At 40.0% G+C, this 23162-nt stretch overlaps 1 protein-coding gene across 3 annotated transcripts in view; it reads left to right on the top strand.

Annotated features, from left to right (window-relative positions):
- SATB2 (SATB homeobox 2) overlaps positions 1 to 21416 on the top strand; it is a 250298-nt gene extending 228882 nt beyond the window's left edge. For all 3 annotated transcript variants that reach the window (XM_040357386.1, XM_040357387.1, XM_040357388.1), the window contains one exon: positions 20634 to 21416. In XM_040357386.1, the coding sequence (XP_040213320.1) occupies positions 20634 to 21095 (462 nt within the window). In that variant the 3' untranslated portion in view covers positions 21096 to 21416. The remainder of the gene's footprint in view (positions 1 to 20633) is intronic.
- The last annotated feature ends 1746 nt before the right edge of the window (positions 21417 to 23162 follow it).

Raw genomic sequence — 23162 nt, 5'->3', positions numbered from 1 at the left:
TATCGGCGTATAACACGCACCCTAACTTTAAGAGGGAAGTTTCAGGGAAAAAACTTTGCACGGTCCCCTGCGTATAACACTATTTTCAGGATAAAAAAGTGAGTGTTATACGCCAATAAATACAGTATTTTGCCCGAATGTCTGGCATTTTAGGATATTCAAACCCAAGAACAAAATGTTTTTATATTATAGCCTACCATGTGATGTAGTACCTGCTTTTATATTCTTTTTTCAGGCCTTGGGACCTCACCGGTTACATGCTTATTATCCTGGGGTGACAACACTTGCTCACTTTATCTATGGAAGATCAGAGTTGTCACCCTAGTAAAAGATAACAGAGTACCCCCTAGCTCTTCTCCATAACATGGAGGGGTGGTATGTACCTCATAGATGGATATCCTTCTAACTGATAAAAGTGCAGCAGAGGCAAAGCGAATAGAACATTATCCAGTACAGTATATTTACCAGACCAATTGGAGCAAATACATTATTTGTTAGGCCTCGTACACACGACCGAGAAACTCGACGGGCGAAACACATCGTTTTCCTCGTCGAGTTCCTTGTTAGGCTGTCGAGGAACTCGACAAGGCAAGTTTCTCCATTCCCGTCGAGGAAATAGAGAACATGCTCTCTTTTTGGCTCGCCGAGTTTCTCGACAGTTTCCTCAACGAAAATGTACACACGACCGGTTTCCTCGGCAAAAAAATATCTCCCAGCAAGTTTCTTGCTGGTTTTTGCCGAGAAACTCGGTCGTGTGTACGAGGCTTCAGAGTTTGCAAACCATTTAATATATTAGTGATATTACTTAAAAGCATGCCCCACTTTTAAGTACACAATGCGGTTTATTTACTAAAGCTGGAAAATGAAAAATCAGGCTCACTTCTGCATCGAAATCGACGAGCTTCCAGGCTTTATTACCAAAGCTTAATTGAACAAGCTGGGGTTAGAAGCTCATTGTTTTCTATGAAAAAGTGAGACTGATATTGCACTCGCCAGCTTTAGTAAATAAACCCCATTGTGTACTTAAAAGTGGGGTATGCCTGATTAGTGTTTTATCAGGTAGTAAATATTCAGCAAGATTTAAATTAATGGCTATTTAAAATGAGTAGAGGCCAAACTTTGAAGTTGTCTTACATGCAAAACTACATATGCAAACAATCTTATAGAATTGTTGCCAGAATGTGGGGCATTTCATATTTTTGGATTATTCTGCTGGAAATAAACATCCAACAGTTTTTTTTAATGGACATTTAGTTTAATGGCCATTTCAGGCTGCAGGAAGCTAAGAGAAACGAATGGACAGGAAGTTATTAGTTTGTGGGAATATTTGTTAATATTTTGTGCGTTAGTAGAAGGAAAGACCTTCCTATAGTTCACCCCTATACAATCTTAAACCACAATAATATTACATATGTATAATTCAAGTTTTAAAAAATAAAAAATAAAACTTTTTTTTTTTTACCTTTTTTATTAAATAGTCCACCTGTCACATTACCGAAAGCATTTATTTCATGTTATACTTACCTTAAACATTTTGATTAAGTTTTTTGACATAGTAATCATTGGAAAATCACACGTTAATATTCTGATAATTAACCCATAATCTGAGTCTAAAAAAATGTCCTTTGAAATAGAAAATAGAAAATCTTCCTTTGCAGTCTTTTATATTCCTTATTATATACTGTTTTTTAAAAAATGTATGTTGTCATTTATGTACATAATGTAAAATTTTGAGGCACTGAGAGTTTTCCCTTTGGAGTGTAAATATTCACTTTGAAGATGAAACTGCCTTCATTATACTATTTGGTTATGTGCAAGCAAAAATCCTTGACCCTGATTAACTTAGTGGGTATGGCTTTACCTTATTCGCTATATTAAATGAACGTTTGCTGTGCTACGTTAAAATTCACTACTCCTTTGGTAAAATATCTCTGTAGATTTTGCTTATATATACAGTATGTATATCAAAATCTGTGCCAGATTATTGTGGTTTCAGTGGGAAAATCTTATCTGTTGCTGTGGGGCAACAAAGACCATCAAAGCACTTTAATATATTAGTCCAACATCTATCTGATAAGTTGTCAAGTACAAAATGGCTGCCCCTTAGAGCACATTCCTAGTTGATGTATAATATTGGGAGGTCAGTCTTGTTTGTTAGAATCAGAACACCTTCAATCCAGAGTAAGGATTTATAACATTCTATCCCAACACCATCTCCATTTCATAAAATCTTGTTGCAAGACAATTATTAACCTGTGTTGTATTATAATAATATACCAAATCTGCCATGAGCAACATATACAATATTAAAGGAAAAGTGGACCGCAGGCTGGATGAAATTGAACACATATTTCCATGTCTGACTTCCTACCATTTTGCACGCTTCTATTGATTTTTCCTGACACGCTCTTTTTATATTGAAGAACGTGCTTTTATTTTCTTCTTTCTGCTAGAACCCGCAAGGAGAAACAGTAACAAAAAAAAAGAAAGCCAAAGTAATAATAAACCTGCCCGAAGTAAAAATGTAATGTAACACCTGTACTCAACAATTTCTTGTTGTAAATATATATATACTTCTATTTAATAATACACAGACTCTCATGGGTGTTTGAGCTCTGTAGTTTCAGAAAGATAGTGATTAACTTGTCTCTTACATGGATTTTTCTGCGTTCTGTATTACAAAGCAGTTGAAACAAAGTTTAATACTGTTTTCAACACTCCAAATCCAGCGTTTTAATTATAAAGAAATCTGCTCAAGTTAGGTGTTTGATTCAATGCTATCAGTTATTTATGTACAGTAATAGTAGACAAAGATCAGCTAAATTGGGATGTGCAAGGGGTGAAGCGCTCTCCTCCATCCAATCAATATTCACTTAGATTAGAAAAGCTAGATGATGGCCACATTTTGCAATCATATTATGATTTCCAAGCAGTCTTGAAAAAGCAGAAATTGGCATGAGTCTCGGCTGTTATCCTCTGGTCTAAAACTGATTCTAAACAAAGAGTATAAACTAACATAAATGGTATCATGAGATCCCCAAATACTTTGTGAGGACCCAGTATCACAGGGCCCCAGGCTAAAGCTGAGATTAAAATGACAGAAAACCCAGCAACAAAAATGTATTAAATTACATATTATCAATTCTAATGCCACGTACACACGATGGGAATTTCCGATGGAAAAATCAGACGGACTTTTTCCATAGGAAATTCAGACCGTGTGTGTGCCCCATCGAAGAAATCCCATCAGAAATTCCAATGAATTCCATCGGAGTTTAAATATAGATAATGTTCTATTCTACTCCGATGGAATTCGTCAGAATTCCGATGTGCTTTTGGCCGGGTAAAAGACCGATCGTGTGTACGCGGCATTAGATGTGGTGGCTGCATTTGTTTTTTTTTTTCACTTGGTAATTCTGCTTGTAAGTCTGTTATTTTTTCAACTTACTTTAACAGACCAAGTTGTCCAGACAAAGTAGCAGTTAGGGGGTAGAGATAAACCATTTAGATCACCACAGCCACAAAGCAAACCATTGCCAAAGCTTGGAAAACCAATACATTAATGATCTCTAAAGCTAAAAACAGAATAAACCAAGCAATGATCCTTTCCAAATCAGAAGCTTTTCCTGATGACGCAAGTATTGCGAAACGCGTATAAGTTGTCTGGATACACACGAAGGGGGAGTGCACCGGGCGTCGGAACGATCTGTTGAAATACAGGGGGACAGGAGCGAGGTACACACACCTCTCGAGGAACAACACAAATGCTGGTGAGCAGCTATAACGCTCGACACTGCCAGAGATACTCAGTGCCGACCAGAGGAACTTTACTTATAAGTGCACTGTTTTTATTATTTTAATAAATAAGTATTTTTACATACTACACTATGATGAGCCCCTTGTTTTTGAGGCAATAAGGAAATCTTGCAAGAGGGAGAAGGAGGATATACCCAGTGGCGGTCAGAAAATAAACCATTTTGTGGCTATTTACTGTTCGGGGTCTGGTGAGTGTACAGTTTAGCCGTTGGGGATAGTGGCACATGTTTGTAGGGTGGAAGAGACAGCTGCACCTTTAATCATTTATTTCGTATAAAAAGCACTACCAGCATTGAACCCCTTCCTCCTTCCCTCATTGGAATCCATCGTTCAATTGCGAAATTGTTTGCTGCTCCATTATTGAACTTTTTAAGTGCTGTTTGCACATTTATTAGCTATTTATGGGACTTTGAAATGTAATATATTTTTTACGGTATTTATTTCACATAAGGAGCACCATAAGCTGCAATATTGCCATCATAGGAGCACTACGTGCATTGATTTTGTCCTTTGATGTTCTATGTTGATAATTAACCGCTGTTTACACTTTTTGTATTTTGTTTATTGCACATTTTATGTAGTTTTATAACATCCATCTATTTATTTATATATTTTTTGGTATAGCTTGATAGCCTCACGCATGTTTATCCATATAGTATATCACTTATGTTGTTGTACTTGATATAGCACTTTATTTATGGTTGTTTGTGCACTAATGTAGTTCGCAGCTTAATAGCACTTTATGAAATTGCACTTTTTGGATAATTAGATCAGCGCAGTAAAACATTTTTCTATATGCATCTTTAACCCTCCGCTGAGGGTTCACACAGTATTGCAGCAGATCACTTATATATTTAAAATATCATTTTCTTGCGCCGGTGACACCTATAACACTTGAAAGAGTATAAACTAACATAAATGGTATCATGAGATCCCCAAATACTTTGTGAGGACCCAGTATCACAGGGCCCCAGGCTAAAGTTGAGATTAAAGTGACAGAAAACCCAACAACAAAAATTTATTAAATTACATCGTATCAATTCTAATGCCACGTACACACGATCGGAATTTCCGATGGAAAAATCAGACGGACTTTTTCCATAGGAAATTTTCGACCGTGTGTGTGCCCCATCGGAGAAATGCTGAAAATGCTACTGTTTAAGGCTGGGTTCACACTTATGCGAATTGGATGTGAGTTTACCGAATCCGATTCGCATGACAGAAGAGTGTGACCGGCTCTCAAGGGAGTCAGTTCACACACCTCAAGGGGGGGCTGCGGTCTGCTTTTGGAAAGGGTCCTGTGTGTCTTTGGCTCAGAATCAGATGCAAATTCAGACAGAAATTCTGACCTTATTCGCACCTGGATTGGTAAACAGGGACGCACTGAACCCCCTTCTGTGAGCCGCAGCATGTGTGAGCCCAGTCTAAAGGTGTCTGCTTTACGATTTCATCCATAATTTATACACCCTAAGTGCCCTTTCACACTGATCAGTGACATTTAAAACCCACTATCCATTTTTCATACATGAGGGCACCTGGTTACTAGTTCTGCAAGTGTCCAGGAACCCCTTGGAATATCCATTTGACACTGTGATTAAAGGCGGCCATACGCGGTTCTAATTTCGAAATCATTTTCTTTCGAAAATCGTATCAAAGAATTTTTGTACGAATTTCGCACCGTTAGTGGGCTGCAGCAACAGCCGATTTTCGTGCGGAAAACAAATTTGAGAAATCCGACATGTTGGAATTTTTTTGAAAAACAAACGATTTTCTGATCAATGATGGGAGAATCGTGCGAGAAATGTAATATAATTTTTTTTTTGCATGTGCAAGAAAAGAATATTCCCGGAGAGAAAAGAATATTCCCAGAGAGAAACGAATATTCCCGGCAACATGAAGGTTTGGTCGGCCGAAATTCGAAAAACAATGGTGGCATCATCGGATCACAAAAAAAAAAGAACTTTCTGATTTTGAAAGGAAAATGTGTTTGAAATTCGACCGTGCTTTACTAAAAGGTTAGATTGCACCACCTGGTGCAGCTCTGCATAGAAACCAATCAGCTTCCAGGTTTTAGGGCTCATGCATACAGGACGTTTTTAAAACTGCTGTTAGGAGCGTCTGATGTTTTTTTTAGCTGCCTCTAAACGCCCCTCCATGTTAACCTATTATGTCCATGCACGCATATATTTTCATTGACGTTTGGAGGCATTAGAAAAAAACGACAACCTGTGCATCCAAGAGCAGAGGCTGTTGAGCTGTAAAAACAAAAAACACCCCTAAATGCCTCTAAACACTGCTAAACGCTGTAAAGTTTTTAGGTGTTTTTACATTATAGGGAGAGTTTTTACCGGAAAAAGGCCCAAAAAATTGAAAAAACACCCATAAATGCTATTCAGAAACGTGGCTAACAGAGCGTTTTTTATGCTTCTTTTTCCTGATAGCAGCACTGAAGTTTTTTAAACATGCTGTGAGCATGAGGCCTGAGGCTGGGTTCACACTTGTCCGACAAACGGTCCTACATTGGGAGCCTCATGTAGCATGACGTGTGAAAATCAATGTTTCCCTATGAGAGCTGTCTTAACTGGTCCTACACAAGTTGGTCCCACTTTGAAAATGCTCCCTGTACTACTTTCGGTCCTACATTGATCCTACTTCAAGCCATTGAATATCATTGAAGTCGGACCAAAGTAGTATCCTGTTCATGAAAGTAGGATGGATGTAGGACCAATGTAGGATAAATGTAGGACCAATGTAGCAGAGCAAAGTAGGATGAAAGTAGTGTAGTAGTGTGAACCCAGCCTTATTGTCAGAGCTTAATTGAACAAACTGAAGTTAGAAGCTAATTGGCTACCATGCACAGCTGCACCAGATTTTGCACTTTCCTGTTTTAGTAAATCAACCCCACTCTATATGTTTCTACTGCTCAGAGCCTGGTGATGAGCTTAGTATTGGTTATGTTTCTACCCCCACCCCCCCATTAAAAAAAAAAAAAAAGACATTCTGCGTATTGTATGGCAAGCATTAACACTGCTTGCATTGTTTATTCTTATTCATGTTACACAAAAGGTTCACATTAATAGAATTATTTCACTTAAAATCTACAGCATCTTGATATACACTCAGGAATATTAAAGATATTCAAGACAAAGAATACAGCTGTTTCCCTGTAGTGTACATTTATTTTCCAACTATTATAATAACAATGACTGAATTTAATTGGTTGCTACATTAAGTGATGTCTACCATTTGTAGGGTAACTTAGAGCCTCTAGAACAGGGCCACTATTGTCATTAAAGACGTGAGCACCTATGACCAAGGTTGAGAGGTTATTTTTTATACTAGGATAAGATGTGCTGAGGATATTTGTTGATCATATAAACTCCTATGATTCTAACGTGCTAACTTCTCATGGTTGTAATCAACCTAAAGTGGTTGTAAACCCTTTACAAGCACTTTATGCTACAGGTATCTCCTGTCCCATGTGCATGTGCGGGAGTGACATCATCGCGGCTCCGGCCAATCACAGTGCCGAAGCTGCGTTACCCAGAATTAACCCCCAGGAGAGATATCACCGCCGGAGGGGGGGACAAGGACCGCTGAGGGGGCTTCAATCTAAGGTAAGTAATTCATAATGAGCTAGTATGCTATGCATACTAGCTCATGATGCCTTATGCCCTGTACAGACGATCCGTCCATCCAATGAAAAAGGTCTGAAGGACAGTTGTCTTAGGTTAACCGATGAAGCTGACTGATGGTCCGTCACGCGTACACACCATAGGTTAAATAACCGATCGTGTCAGAACGCGGTGACGTAAAACACAACGACGTGCTGAAAAAAACTAAATTCAATGCTTCCAAGCATGCGTAGACTTAATTCTGAGCATGCACAGGTTTTTAACCGATGGTTTTGCATACTAACGATTGGTTTTGACCTATCGGTTAGCAATCCATTGGTTAAGTTTTAAAGCAAGTTGGCTTTTTTTTAACCGAAGGTTAAATAACCTATGGGGACCACACACGATCGGTTTTGACCGATGAAAGTGGTCCGTCAGACTGTTCTCATCGGTTTAACCTATCGTGTGTACACGGCCTTAGACTTTCAGTTTTTTTTAGATTGGGTTTACAACTACTTTAATGGCAATTTTTTTCCTGTTCCAGTTTCATTACATTTCCGTCAATGTTAAGCACAAAAGATTGCTTCTGATTATATATTAGTCAAAACAAGAGCAAAGTAATTATGTGGCTTTATCCCCATTATCCAGTAAATAGTAATATTTTCTGGTTCCTATTCTTATTGAGGGTGGCATGTTTTACCAGACGACCACCATGACGTGTGTCACGGCAGACAAAATCTGTGGGGGGAATAACCATATATGATTGATGTCTGGCCAAAACCAAGTACAATTTAGGACTCACAAAACTAAAAGCTTTGCAGACATTGGTTTTGCTGGACACGCACATTCCTGGTCACCTGAACAGCACACATCTCTTCATCCATCTGAAACAATAAGAATATTTTTCAGAAGGCTTTTGTCGGTAACCCCTTCAAGCTTCCTATTAATTCCTTGTCTGATAGAAAAATACCACTAAACTAGTGCTTATTATATGTAATCCAGATCACTGGCATAATGATACAGTACATTATATACTTTCCTAAACTCGTTCATTCAATATCTCACTTCCTTCCCTCCAGGCAGTGACTATTATATTTTACACATGGGTCCCAGCTGCTTTCCATTCTCCCCTTCAAAACATATTTAAGCACACAGAGATTGAAGGCGAGACGCTTTATCTAATGTAGTCAACTTTTAGCAAACAAGCCGATACTCTTTCCTACTCACATGTTTTATTAATAGTGGTTGATTATATCAGGGAATGAGTACAAGACTTCACTGGCAAGTAGGTTTTCATGCGCTTTGCTCCTCAGGAATGCCTTCGTGCTAGACTCCTAAAGAAACAGTAGTTAGGGACTGAGCAATTATACTGCTTGAGGTGTTTCTATGAAGGGTGCTCTTGTGCACTGTAAATATACCTTTATATTTAGAAAGGAAAAAAAAGGTTAGCTTAATTTGGTAAATAAGTACCACATATAATATGTACCTTAGTGGGAGCATACCGTGGCTTCGATAGGAAGCCCAGGTACTCAGAAGTTCTGGTATAGGCTGGATGCATTATAACTTATCTGATAACAGTAACATATAGCTAGCAAATTTAGATGAAAAATATACAAACAGGAACTTCTATTCAATGAAAGCAATTTGCATGCTGTAGTATTGATCTGGGTATTAGAATTGTATTAAGAATTTGGTAATAATTCTTTCAAAAAATGAAATGAAAATAGTTTTCACCTATCAATAAACAACATACACAGTTCATAAACAGAAAACAGAAATAAAAAATAATTCAATCATTATTTGGTGAGCCCACCATTTAAAACAGCATCAATTCTCCCAAGTGCACTTGCACGCAGTTAAGGATTTTGGAGGCATATAGTCCAAAACATGTGCTATTGATAAAAAGGATAACATGTAGGTTAAAACACAATCATTAAATTAAACAGAATCAGCTGTGTGGGAAGAATGAAACTGGGTGAGGAAAAGACATGCTATACTAACAAGATGAGATTGCTGAAGACAGTTCAGTGGAAAAAGGCTTAGACAATGGCAGCACTGAGTACAGCAACAAGGCACAGGGTGGTCTTATTGCATTAACAAGCCCCCACAAAAAATTCAAGGAAGACAGGTGTTTCCAGATGTGCTGTCCAAGTTATTCTGCAGAAGCTTTGTCGAGTACCAAACATGCAGTGCTAAGACAAGATGAATGACATATCATGCTGACTTCCCTTCACAATCAAAAGATTTCCAGTGGCACCATCAACGCAGACCTAGCAAAAACCAGTAAGACCCCGGTTCAACCCTCTACTGACAGGAAATGTGGTTGAATGTGGTTAAAAATTCCTGCTGCCGATATGGGAACAGGGCTAAATGACATACCTGTGCAAGAAAACACAGGACACTGTCTGCATAAAAACAGCAGCATGTACTTTGGACGGATTAGTCCAAATTTGAAAAATTTGGCTTGAGCAGAAGACAGTTTTTTGACAAAGACTTGGAGAGCATAAATGAGTGTCTGCAGGCAAAGCATGGTGGAGGTTACTTGCAAGTGTTGGGCTGCATTTTTGTACATGGTGTTGGGTATTTGGTTAGAATTGTTGGTGTCTTCAAAGCTGATAAATATAGTCAGTTTTTTATCCATCATGCAATGCCATGAGGCAGGCATCTGATCGATCCTAGATTCATTTTGCTGCAGGACACTGACTTCAAATATACAGCCAAAGTCTTTAACAAAAAGCAAAACATGGAGTCCTGGAAGAGAAGGTATGTTCCCTACAGAATCCTGATATAAATGGCAGTGCTTGTCTGGGAATACAGAAAGCAACTGAGCCTACAGTAAATTCATAGAAGAATCTACTAGGTGTTTGGACCAATCTACCTGGCAAATGCCATAAAAACTGTTTGCAAACGTACTACCTAACTGAATTGATGCTGCTTTAAAGGCAAAGAGTGGACATGCTAAATACACAAATGGAAAATGTGTATAATAGCTGTTTTACCTGTTAAAGGACTTGTATTTCTGTCCAACCAGTCCTTAGATTTACTCAGGTCTCCCTCACAGCATATCAGTGTCTAGTACAGGGGGGGCCTAATTGTTCTCTGCTGCAGTTTCACTTTCTGGGAAAATTTCCTGTGTGAAGTGTGGGGGGCTTACTATGCTATTGTGACTTCCTCCTGATCACAGGAAGAAACATTTTCACATGGATAGGGAATTCTATTACAGTTGATCCCTACCATTTTTGGACACTCCAATGTTCTTCCCCAATTTTCACATTGGTGGAAAATATCTATACATTTAGGGACTTCACTGATGTTTAGTTAAAGTCCTTGTTTAAGTCCTGGTTTAAGCTAGCTGGAACAACTCTCTGCCCACCCACAAGCTAATCCAATATTACCACTCTGCACTGTCATGCCTTCCCCTTGTGTCGTCTCAGACATTATTGTACTAGTTCCTTCCATTCACTATCAATCTCTGATTGGTCGGCACTCCACACACTCCAATGTGATGATGATTCCCTACTAAATTTATAACTCTGAATGATATTTGGTGACTTGATGTCTAGAGCATGTATAGAAGACCTCCAAGTTTGTTAAGCTAATCTCTTGACTTAAACAGTCAGCTGACTTAGCATACCAAAGCCACAAGACCCTTAAAGATGTATAGTCTGGTATCTCGCAACCACCTATGCATCAGCCCTAAAAACAAATGAGTAATCTTAATTACAACACATAACATTTAACTTTAGCGTGATATGAAGACACAAAACAAAATATATTTTTCTCTGAGAGACAGTAGACAGTCTTGACAAACTTATAAGAACAAACTAGTCCCATTTCTCAAAATAATACTATGGCAATATGTTCATTGCATACATTTCCTACACATGTATATTTTATTGGGCAATGTAATTTCTTAAATAGTTTTCTGTTATACTAAATGTCATCTCCTCTCTTGTGTATTATAAACACTATCCAGATCTCTCCCTAAGTGATTGTTAGATTCATGGAAACTCTGTTAATATTAGCCCACTTCCCTCATCAATACTTGTTTGTTTCTTATTCTGAGTTGCAGACTCTGGATTCTGGAGTAAGCACAGTTGGTAGGCTTGTTCTAACAGATTTCATTTTCTTAAACTGGTTTCTGGATGAGATGGAAATTCTGCTCTCGCCTCCACTTCAACTAGAAACCTTTTTTATCTGGTCATATAAGTTGATATTTACATTGACCTCCCTTGCACTTCAATTGAGTGTACTTGGACCTTCTTCTAGAAGCATTCTAATGCCTCATACACATGATCGGAATTTCCGATGGAAAAAGTCAGACGGACTTTTTCCATCAGAAATTCCGACCGTGTGTGTGCCCAGCGGAGTATTTCCATCGGATATTCCAAGGAATTCCGTCCGAGTTTACATAGAGAACATGTTCTCTTTTCCTTCGATGGAATTCCGTCAGAATTCCGATGTGAATTTGGTCGGACAAAGGTCCAATCGTGTGTACGGGGCATTAGACTGTCATTACTGAAGTATTTTTCCTTATGCCAGATGACATTACCGGTCTCTTAGTGTATACTTTAGGCCAAGCAAGACTCTAAACTCTTGTTAGCGGATCCCTGCATCTGAACTTTTTTTTTTTCCAGAATAGATTTTATTGAGAGTAAATAACAATACAATAGGATATACAGTACGCACATTAAGTAGGTGATGCAACAAAAAGTGACATTTGCAAAGAATATTGTAGATACAGTACAAGTATTTGAAAGTCATATTAAAACAGTTCATTTTATTTTCCCCTTAATGTGTGTCCCCTAGACTGTAGGCGCTAGTGAATATAGGGGAGATGTACCCTCGAGGGTACACTATACACCATATCCGTCCTATTAAAGCTAGATTGGGGAGTCTAATTTTGAGGAAAGGGGGGGCAACCCCAATCATGCTGTCGCAATGTGGTAAAACCTAGGAACAGGGGTGTGAAATTTCAAAAAAGAGACCAGAAGGGACGATCCCCAACCCCGGTCACCCCTAACGGGATCTCGGCTGTGGCTCGGGGATGGGGAGTAAAGAACGAGTGAGGAACATTAAAAAGAATAAAGATAAACATCTGGTCGGTAATCACGTTGAGTGTCTCCCCCCGCTTCCAGTTCCCTGAGCGATAGGGGTCCCGTACACACCTTACAATCAAAAGTAGCTTTCCCAAGGGTCACGTATCCCTTTCAAAGAATTTGTAAATGTAACACACATTTCGCAAGTTCATATAGTCGGTCGTTGCAGACAGAGGTAATAAAGGATCAGGATAGATGAGAAAGAGAGTAGAACAAGATATAGAATGTAACAGCGACCCGTTTACCTAAAAAGTTACATTCATAAAGGAGGTTTTAGAGGATATGTTAGTCAAGTCAGTGAGTCAAGATCTATTCCGTATTGGGTGTAATGGAGTTCTTATATTGAGTCCAGCCTCCCCAGATGAGTCTGAATTTTTCAGTATTGTCTCTAGCCTGGTGAATCAGTTTTTCCATCAGTTCGATTTTGTTCACCCTATCCTGCCATTCTGTCAATGTAGGCGGAAGGGGGTCTTTCCACCTTATTGGGATGCATTGAGTAGCAGCATTAATCAAGTGTATTAAGAGTGATTTTCGATACATCGATTGGGGCAGAGAGGTGTGATGGAGAAGATACTGTCCTGGGGTAAAATCTGGCGTGTAAGATGTAATTCGAGTAATATGTGAGTGTATCTCCTTCCAATAGGGCTGTAGTTTCGGGCAGCTCCACCATATATGTAGTAGAGTGCCTTCCTCTCCTCCACATCTCCAACAAGCCGGAGATACCGTTGGGTAAAATTTGTGCAATTTGCTTGGGGTCCTATACCACCTTGAGTAAATTTTGTACCTGTTCTCTTGGGCTGATACATTAATAGAACCCTTGTGTGTATGGGTCCAAATTGAGCTCCAGTCGTCATTTGATAATGATATCTGGAGGTCAGTTTCCCATTTCGCGTGGATGGTGGTCATAGCAGTGTTTTGTGGAGTGAGCCAGGAGTAAATTTCAGAAATAAGATGTCGTTGTGGAGCAGAGGATTCACAAAGCCTTTCAAAGTGTGACAGATCCCTGCACCACGAGTCTGAAGCCTGTGAGTCTAGGAGGAACTTTCTAATGTGAAAAAATTTATAGCGTGGTATGTGGAAGTCCGGGAATTTCTGAATCATAGCCGAGTGAGATAGAAGTTTACCCCCCTCAAAAAGCTGATGCGCTCGTACCGAAGGTGCCATCCCAGATCTTCTTGGATCCCTAGTGTCAATACTCTTCGGAAAGCCGGGGTTATGGTTAAATGGGGTCATAGGACCTAGGTGAGAAGCCGTGAGCGAGCCTTCATGTGTCTTTCTAAGGTAAGTAAGGGTTGGGCCAATCAAGGGGTGGGATGTACATGACCTAGGAGTGAGTGCCTTATCTATCCAAGGGAGGTGTGAAATCCGGAAACCAACAAAGGCTTCTTCTAGTTCAACCCAGTCTTTTTCCGTTCTGTGGGCATGCCAATCTACTATTCTCGTAAGCAAGCATGCTTTGTGATATCTAGATAGGTCTGGCACTCCCAGTCCACCTTTCAGCTTGGGCATGGTCATTCTGTCCCAATTTAACCTGGCTGGACGTCCAGCCCAAAGAAATCGTCTACATGTGGTTTTGAGGGAGGCTAAAAAAGAGGCAGGGAGTTTAATGGGTATGGCTTGAAAAAGATAGAGAAGCCTGGGAAGGACGTTCATTTTCAGAATCGCCGCCCTTCCGAACCAGGATACCGTGCCTTTAGTCCATATCTCCAGATCCGACTTAATGGTTTGTAAGGCAGGTAAAAAATTCCTGGCGTACAGATCAGAGAGTTTAGTGGGCAATTTGATGCCTAAGTATGTTAGGTCATTCGGGTCCCATTTAAAGGGGAAATTGTGTTTGCAGAGGGCCACTACCTCTTGAGGAAGGGACACATTCAGTGCAGTTGACTTTCCGAAATTGATTTTAAAGTTAGAGAGTGCTTTGAATAATTTGAAGTCCTTAAGTAAATTCGGTATGGAGACCAGAGGATTCGTTAAAAATAGAAGGACGTCGTCCGCGTATGCCGCCACTTTATATTGTTTCCCTTTAACGTCGACTCCCCGCACGTCCGGATTATCGCGCAGACGTCTTAGAAAGGGTTCCAGAGTTAAAATAAAGATCAGGGGTGATAAGGGACAACCCTGCCTCGTGCCGTTGTGAACCGAGAAGGCGTCCGACAGGCGACCGTTCACCCTAACCCGGGCTGTGGGTGTTGAGTATAGCGTCATAATCATTTGTAGGAAGCGCTGTGGCAAGCCAAGCCTACGAAGCGCAGCCTCCATATAGTCCCAGGCCACTCTGTCGAACGCCTTCTCGGCGTCAAGGGAAAGCAAAAATCCCCTGGTCTTTGAGGTTGTCAACCAGCGATGTATGTTTATTGCTTTCGTGGTGTTGTCCCGCGCCTCCCTTCCTGGGACAAATCCAGCTTGATCAGTGGAGATAAAATTCGGGAGGAGGGAAAGTAATCTATTGGCCAGTATTTTAGCGAAAAGTTTTAGGTCCACATTCAATAATGAAATGGGACGATAATTTGAAACTAACGTATGGTCCCTCCCAGGCTTCGGTATCAAGGTGATATGTGCTTCAAGTAAGTCTGTTCCAGTAGAAGGAGAGAAAGGAATGTTATTGAATGCCTTAACAAAATGGGGAAGTAGCAACTCAGCATGTGCTTTATAGTATCCAGTTGTTAGACCGTCCGGGCCAGGGCTCTTGCCTGGCTTCAATTGTTTCAATGCACACCTTGCCTCTTCCACCGACACTGGCTCATCTAAATGAGACAGGTCAGGGATCTGAGATGCCGGCACACCATAATCAGATAGAAAATCGTCTATAAGTCTTCCCCGATGTATAGGCGTCCCTGACCCGGCCGGAGAAGGTAAGTTATATAGCGATGAAAGAAAAGATGTAAATTGTTTGGCTATCAAGTCTGACCTATGTAGAATCTCTCCTGTGGGGGTGGTGATGGAATGAATCGTATTGGCTTCTTTTTTCTTTTGTAATGCGTGTGCTAATAACCTGCCAGACTTATTGCCGAATTCATAGTAGAGTTTATGAGTCAGGTTAAATTTGTATTGGAGTCTTTTGTGCAGTTCAGTTTGGAGGTCCTTTCTGGCTTCCAATAAAGCATCAAGGGAAACCACCGCCACAGAACGTTTATGAACAGCTTCCAATTTTTTAATTTTAGATAAAAGTTCATCAAGTCTGGCAGATCTGAGCTTGCGCCGTCTGGACATAATAGAGATGATTTTCCCCCTGAGGACGCATTTGTGAGCAGCCCAAACCGATGCCGGTGCTACTTCCTGTGTGGAGTTATTAGCAAAGTATTGTGTAATAGTCTCTGACACTTCAGTAGCCAGGTTGGGGTCAAGCAAAATGGAATCATCCATCCTCCATACTGGTCTACCCGGAGAGAATCCCCTCCAGGATAGCGTCATCGTGATAGGGTGGTGATCTGATAGCACCATAGGCTCAATTGAAGTATCAGAGAGTTTAGTCAAATCTTCCTGGGTTACAAAAAAGAAATCAATTCTCGAGTATTTGGTATGTAGGTTAGAGTAATAGGTATAATCTTTTGTTGTGGGATGGAGTGTACGCCACGTATCGTGTAAAGTCAGCAAGTCTAGTTGGGTTCTAATGGCCCTAAGAGCTTGGTAAGTCAGGCAGGAGGAGCCGTTGGATGTGTCAAGAAGTGGATTTAGGGGGACATTGAAATCCCCACCTAGGATCAGCATTCCAGATTGAAAGACCGTGAGTCTTTGAACTACGTCTCTAAAGAAGCTAACCTGTTGTGAATTAGGGGCGTAGATATTAGCAATGGTCATTGGTGAGTTATAAATCTTGCCCTTGATAAAGAGAAACCTCCCGTCTGGGTCTTGTTCGATGCTTTCAACCCGAAATGGACAGTGTTTGGATAGTAAAATGGATACCCCTCTTGATTTCGATACCCCGTTGGTGGCGTGATACACAGTTGGGAAATTGCTGCTTCGCAATGTGGGAATGCTATCTGTCCTGAAATGAGTTTCTTGTAGTAGAACAATTTGCGGCTTTTCCTTCCATAGAGAGGAAAGCAACAGGGAGCGTTTCTCCGGTGTATTGAGTCCTCTTACATTTAGAGAGTACAGTTTCAAATTCATGTTAGAGGTGTCTTGGTCAGTAGACCGGGGGTTTGTGTCAGTTCTGTCAACCATCATCTCCCTAGAGACCTGGAGTGATAAGTGGAAAGAAGTGAACGAGAGGAGGAAAGGTGAGAAAAAAGGGAGGTTACAAGCCTAGTTAAGTAAGCAAATTAGTAGGACTTGCGAAATTGAGAATTGTACACTAGTACAGTGTCCAATATTCAATTGAAATTAATAAAAAGCCGAACGGCTAAGGGTACGGTGCACCCAAATCGGGTTTACCACAACCAGTGGGTATCAGAGCTACCAGGCCCTACCGTATGGGGGTCGGCCGGACCGAGCCTGGAAGCAAAAATCAGTGAATTTAGAAAATATTAACCAACAATATTAACAATCAAGTAATACCAATGGGATTGTCCCATGTCACCCTAGGACAACCCCTAACATAAGGTAACATATGCCAGCCATGTTTAAAATCTCTGGCAATGACTATTTCCCAGGGAGTATTAATATTGCCACATAGGAAGGATAATAATCAATACACTGGTGAGTCTCGTAGTGTATAGTCAGGGGTAGCGTCCTTCCAATAAGGTAACATTCGTTCCTCCACTCCCCCCTATTATTACCGGGTTCTCCCATTTCCAGATCAGGCCAAGCATAACACATCCCCCTCTCCCAAGAGCTGGGAGACATGCTAAGATCCCCCACCAATGATCTTACTACCTCCCAGTGGTACCCAGAGATATATTGTGGTATAGTCATGGAAACCACACCACTCAATCCGTAAGCATTGCAAGTGAATAGTCTGTATCAATATCTAAACTCTCCCCTCTAAAGCATATCTAAAGCTACTCATCAAAACAAATGAGAGAGATACTTTTATAACCAAAACATATTGAATTGAAGAGAGCATATTCAGGTAGTAGAGATTCCAGCCGGAAAATTTACAAATAACCATACCTCTCAGGATAAAATTCAAGTATGTAGAATAAGAAAGTCTCATAGTGGGCTGTAAGCCCCGGTGAAGTCTCAAGAATGCTCTTAAGTCTATGTTCACAAAGTCTCCCTACGCACAGCATTTATATGGGCTAGAGAACCTATTTGTGAGCAGAATGACAGTCTTTATATTGGTAGAGCCAATTATTCCCTGTGTTTTAGACCAGGATCGTGCGTAAAGTCCAGAGATTCCTTAAATGGACACGGGTGGAGTATATGTGGGTAGGTAATAACAGGCTTACCAAGCAAAAAATAGAACAAAAAGAGAACATTTTTAGTGATAAGGCAACATTAAGACAGCATTCACTGTAGCGGGGTAAAGGGGTAAAATTCCATCCCTAGTGTTCAGCATTTAGGTTTAATCACTCAGATTTTAGTGCACTGGGGAGTGCTCCAGTTCTCGTTAGTCTAGCGGCATATAGATTGTTGTGTCATCCATTCCTGGTGTAAAAGAAAGTTTGATTCTCTGCATGTCACGGAGGAGACCCATGGAGTCCTGTTGTTATATAGGCTGAGGTATTTGTTTTATAAGGAGGGTGCTGTCAGTTCTATCTGACAGAATTAAGCCATCTGTTCTCAGGTAGATGCGTATCAGATGAAGACACTATCTGTCATATCTCAAGGATGTACCCTGTCATAACAAATTTCAAACTGATTCTGTAGAAAATAGGATGAACAGATAAACTCCAAAAAAGAACATAACCGACTCTTTTCTTTACTCCAGAACCATAAACGGAAGGGCAGGATGTTCTGCCAACAGGAGACTTCAGGTAGGTATTTATTAACGGTCTCTTCGTGCCCTCCTGGCAGCTGGCCTAGGTGAACCTAGGTTATGAGAGCCAGATGTTGTATCATCAGGTGGTACTCCTGATTCTGAGGGAGAGCGCCGACGGCGGTAATTGGTAGACTGAGTCTCCATGGGTTCCATACGCTGTGGTGGCCAGCGATGTACGGATTGACGGTACATTGCATACCATTCTGGTACCGCAATCAAAGGGATCCCCAGGGTGTCACAGAATCTGGGCAAGTCCTCCGGGACTTTCAACATTGCAGTGCGCCCTTGATGAGATGCAGACAGGCAGAATGGGAATTTCCACTTATACCCTATGTTTCTGTCGCGTAGGACATCCAAAAGGGGTCTGAGATCCCTGCGGTGTTTTAAAGTGATACCCGACAGGTCTTGAAAGAGTTGAATCGGTGCACCTTGACAAGTTAATTGCTTGCCCCTAGCTTTTCTTAAGATCTCTTCCTTAATTCTAAAATCAGCCAGGCAGCATACTATATCTCTGGGTGGATCCGTGTCTTTTCCTTTAGGACGCAATGCACGATGAATTCTGACAAGATCTATGTCAGTCTGAGGTGGTCTGTCAAGTATGTAATTAAACAGGCCTACCACAGATTGGGGGACAAGGTCCCCCTCGACCGATTCAGGTAAACCCCTGACCCTCAAATTCTGGCGGCGTCCTCTATTATCGAGGTCCTCCATATGTCTATTCATGTCTCTTAATTGGAGAGTGTGATCATCCACCTTCCTTGTGGAACGCCTGAGGATAGATTCATGGTCCTCTAAAGCAGTTTCAGTGTGTGAGACTCTATCTGTGAGGGAGCGGAGGTCTAACCGCAACTCTGAGATTGCAGCCGCCAGAGCATCCTTAATGTCTGTTGCTACATTCTTTAAATCCTCAATGGTCAATGATCTTTGAGCTGTGGTGTTCTGTATTCCCCGAACCTCCGGTCCCACCGAAGCGGAGACTGGGTTCGGTGTCGGGCTAAGGATAATTTCCTCAGGGTCCCTGTGCTGCTGCTGTGAATTACCTGAGGTAATCCTCTGACGAGACGTCGCCATGTTCCCTCTGTTAGCGCGGGACATATCCGTGACTGAAAATGTCTCTGTACCGTTATTCTCCCTCGGTGAACGGGATCTCGAGGCAGATGATGACCTTGAGGCCGTTCCCATGTCGGTAAAAGCTGCAAATTTAGGCTGGGTGAGCTGTAAAGGTGGAAAGTTATCCCAGGGTGACAGGAGCTCAGCAGCTAAGCATCCATTCTCCCTCACGGTCCGGCCACGCCCCCCCTGCATCTGAACTTCCCTCCTCACAATGTGAGGATTCTGTTTTCTAATACTGCTTCCTTTGCTTCACACAGCATTCTATTTCTTAAATTGAGAGGTCCTCTTTCTGGTAACCTGTTTGTCCAGAGGTCCTCATGGGATGATTTTAGTAGCTGAACATCCTCCTTTCTTCTCTATATGTAGAGCTGCTTTATTTGTTACTTGTTATAGCTGCCTACAGTTCAGTTCTAACTTTAAAAGCCACTTATGTACTAACTTTCCATACCCCAGCTTCTTACCTATCCCTGTAGCACAGCAGTTAAGTCTTGTCTCTGCCTCCAGCCTGTGATTATACAGTAAAAAAAGACTAGCTCATATCACTGTTCTCTTCTCCTAACAGTATGTTTCTTGTTGGTGCCTGTGAATGCAGCACATCTGACAGGCTCCATGTTACATTTAAAAGAGCATTTAGGGCCCATTCATGCCTTTGCGGTTTGATGCTTTTCCATTGCTTTAAATGAAAAACATATCAGGCAAGAATATGAATCCCGCTCTAAGATTTTTTTTCAAATTAGTTGGTATTGTTATACACCTGCTTGGAGTTATGCTTTAGCAATTTCATTCATCTAATAATGGAAATATTTTCATTATACTGTATATAAAGTGTGAACATAATGAATGACAGTATTTGCATATGTATATATTTTATCAACTACAAGATAGTGACTGAACTGTATTTCAGAATATTTCAGGTTTCCTTTAAAAAATGTAACAGTCAGTGCTGCAAGAATTAAACATATTCTCAGGTTCATGCACTGGACATACTACACAAAGATTCACACACAGTATTCTTTCAGTATTTTCATACACATCTTATTGTTTCTATAACATTTTCATTACTTAATTTTCATTAATAATTCATTATTATTGATTCAGTTGATACATTAAATGTATTTCTTTCATCAGGTACTTTTAGGACAACAAGCCCAGCCAGCCAAAGAGACCTCTCCTCCACGAGAAGAGGCACCACCTGCCCCACCATCATCAGAAGACAGCTGCACCAAAAAGCCAAGATCTCGTACCAAAATTTCACTTGAAGCTCTGGGAATCTTACAGAGTTTCATCCATGATGTGGGTCTATACCCAGACCAAGAGGCCATCCACACTTTATCTGCTCAGCTGGATCTCCCTAAACACACCATAATCAAGTTTTTTCAAAACCAGCGTTACCATGTCAAACATCATGGGATCCTGAAAGAGCACCTAGGTATAGCAGTAGATGTGGCAGAGTACAAAGATGAAGAGCTCTTGACAGAATCAGAGGAGAACGACAGCGAAGAAAGCATGGAGGAGATGTATAATGTAGAACATAGTGAAGAAAATAGTGGAAACACTAAGTGTTCTCTGTCTGAGGTAGATCAGAGATAATACAACATACCATCTCACACAAAAACATGTCAGCAATACATATGTGCAAGGAAAAATGACTTTTATTACTTGTAATGTCCTATCTCTGCAGCAAGTAGAGTGAATGGAACAATTCAATTTTTGTATTGCTATCTTGGAAACTTGCCTTGACACTAAAGTGTATAAATTACATCTGACTGGAAGAAAACTAGTTAAAACTATATCTTCAATCATCTTGCACTTACAGTGGTGATTCAAGCAAATTACGGGACCTCACGATTGATAAAATCAATGAAGGAGAAGTATTTATATGTCTAAGTACACATACACACGTGTATATGCATTGATATAGATATATATATATATATATATATATATATATATATATATATATATATATATATATATATATTTATATACATATGTATACATATATGTGTATGTGTGTGTGAAGATATATATATATATATATATATATATATATATATATATATATATATATATATATATATATATATATATTGATATCACATGGGAAGCTTACATTTCATTCGCAACATATAGACTGTGAAATGAATTCCATACAAAAAAAGACTGAGCTTCATATTAAAACCACTCTCCAATGAGATGCGTTTGATTTTCTTCTAGATGGACTGCCTGCTCTCATAGAGTGGTTAAAGGATTTTTTTCATGTTCTCATCATTTTTTTTTTTGTGTTTATTCTTGATTTATGTTTTTTTTTTTTTTCTTAGTCTTTGCTTTTGTTCAGGCCGCATGGTGGATAACTTTTATTTAAAGATATGTGTTTTCAGAGTAAAATACAAAAAAATGCAATAAAAATATATAATATAGATGCATCAAAAGGTCATTTAATGTTTAAGGACAAGTGTTTTAATCTGTAAGCAACAAGGTGGGAATTTATTGTTATTTTGTTCATGATGTGATGAAGTACATAGTAAAATGTTGCTATATTTTATCTGTATATTTATCCTTTATTTTCACATACAAATTCATATCCTGCCTAAGACTAGCGTATTTATCTGGTTGTAAATTTAAAGCTATGTACAGACTTTGCATGGCAGATGAACACTCTGGGGATTGGCAATGCCCAAATATTAATGCTGAATTACACATTTTGAAAAGGTGCCTCTAAAGCCCATCCCACGCTAACAAATCTGTCACTGCCATCGATAGGATCACTAAAATGTGCAGGGAAAGCACTGAATGGGTATATATATATATTAGGGCTGTTACTGATTAAAATTTTCGTGTTCGATTAAATGATTTTTTTTATTGAATAATTGACTAATTTTGATTAATTATAACACGCATACATTTTTCAGATCACCACCATATATATTACCCACTCTAATATCCACTGACATCTCCCCAACTGTAATATCCACAGACATCTCCCCCACTGTAATATTCACAGACATCTCCCCATTGTAATATCCACAGACATCTCCCCACTGTAATCCACAGACATCTCCCCCACTGTAATATGGTCCACATCTCCCCCACTGTATAGGAAGATTAGTGCTTGCTTAGTCTTACCAGAGAAGCCGAACATGAGCAGTTGAGGCTGGGTGATGACGTCAGCGCGCCGCTCTAGGCTCACCTAGGCCGCCGCCGGGTGGACCAACATGGCCGCCACTCTGGGAGCTAGGCCGAAGCCATGGCCTTTCCTATGGCCGAGGCAGCAGCGGAGCTCCGCGGATCACGTGGTGTGCCGATCCGCATATGGTGACTCGTTTGGATCACGGATCATTTATGATTCGTTGCACCATTAGTAAAAATTAACGATTAATCAAGGAATTAATCTTTAATTTCCACAGCCCTAATATATATATATACATATATATATATATATATATATATATATATATATATATATATATATACATATATTTTCCAAATGATCACCTAGGCCCTAGGGGATGAACATTTTGGTAAATGGCAAATGTGGAAAACATATTCTCTTAAATTGTATCCTTGCCCCGTTTGCTTTTTCCAAAATTTAAGCATTTCAGATACTTTAGAGTCTCACTCGATGTTATTTACTTATTTTCATTAATTATAAGCCAA

This window comes from Rana temporaria, chromosome 6 (assembly GCF_905171775.1).
Source record: "Rana temporaria chromosome 6, aRanTem1.1, whole genome shotgun sequence".
In the NCBI taxonomy this organism is placed as follows: Eukaryota; Metazoa; Chordata; class Amphibia; order Anura; family Ranidae; genus Rana; species Rana temporaria.
Note: the sequence above shows the minus strand (reverse complement) of the source record. Positions and strands in the feature narration are given on the sequence as shown.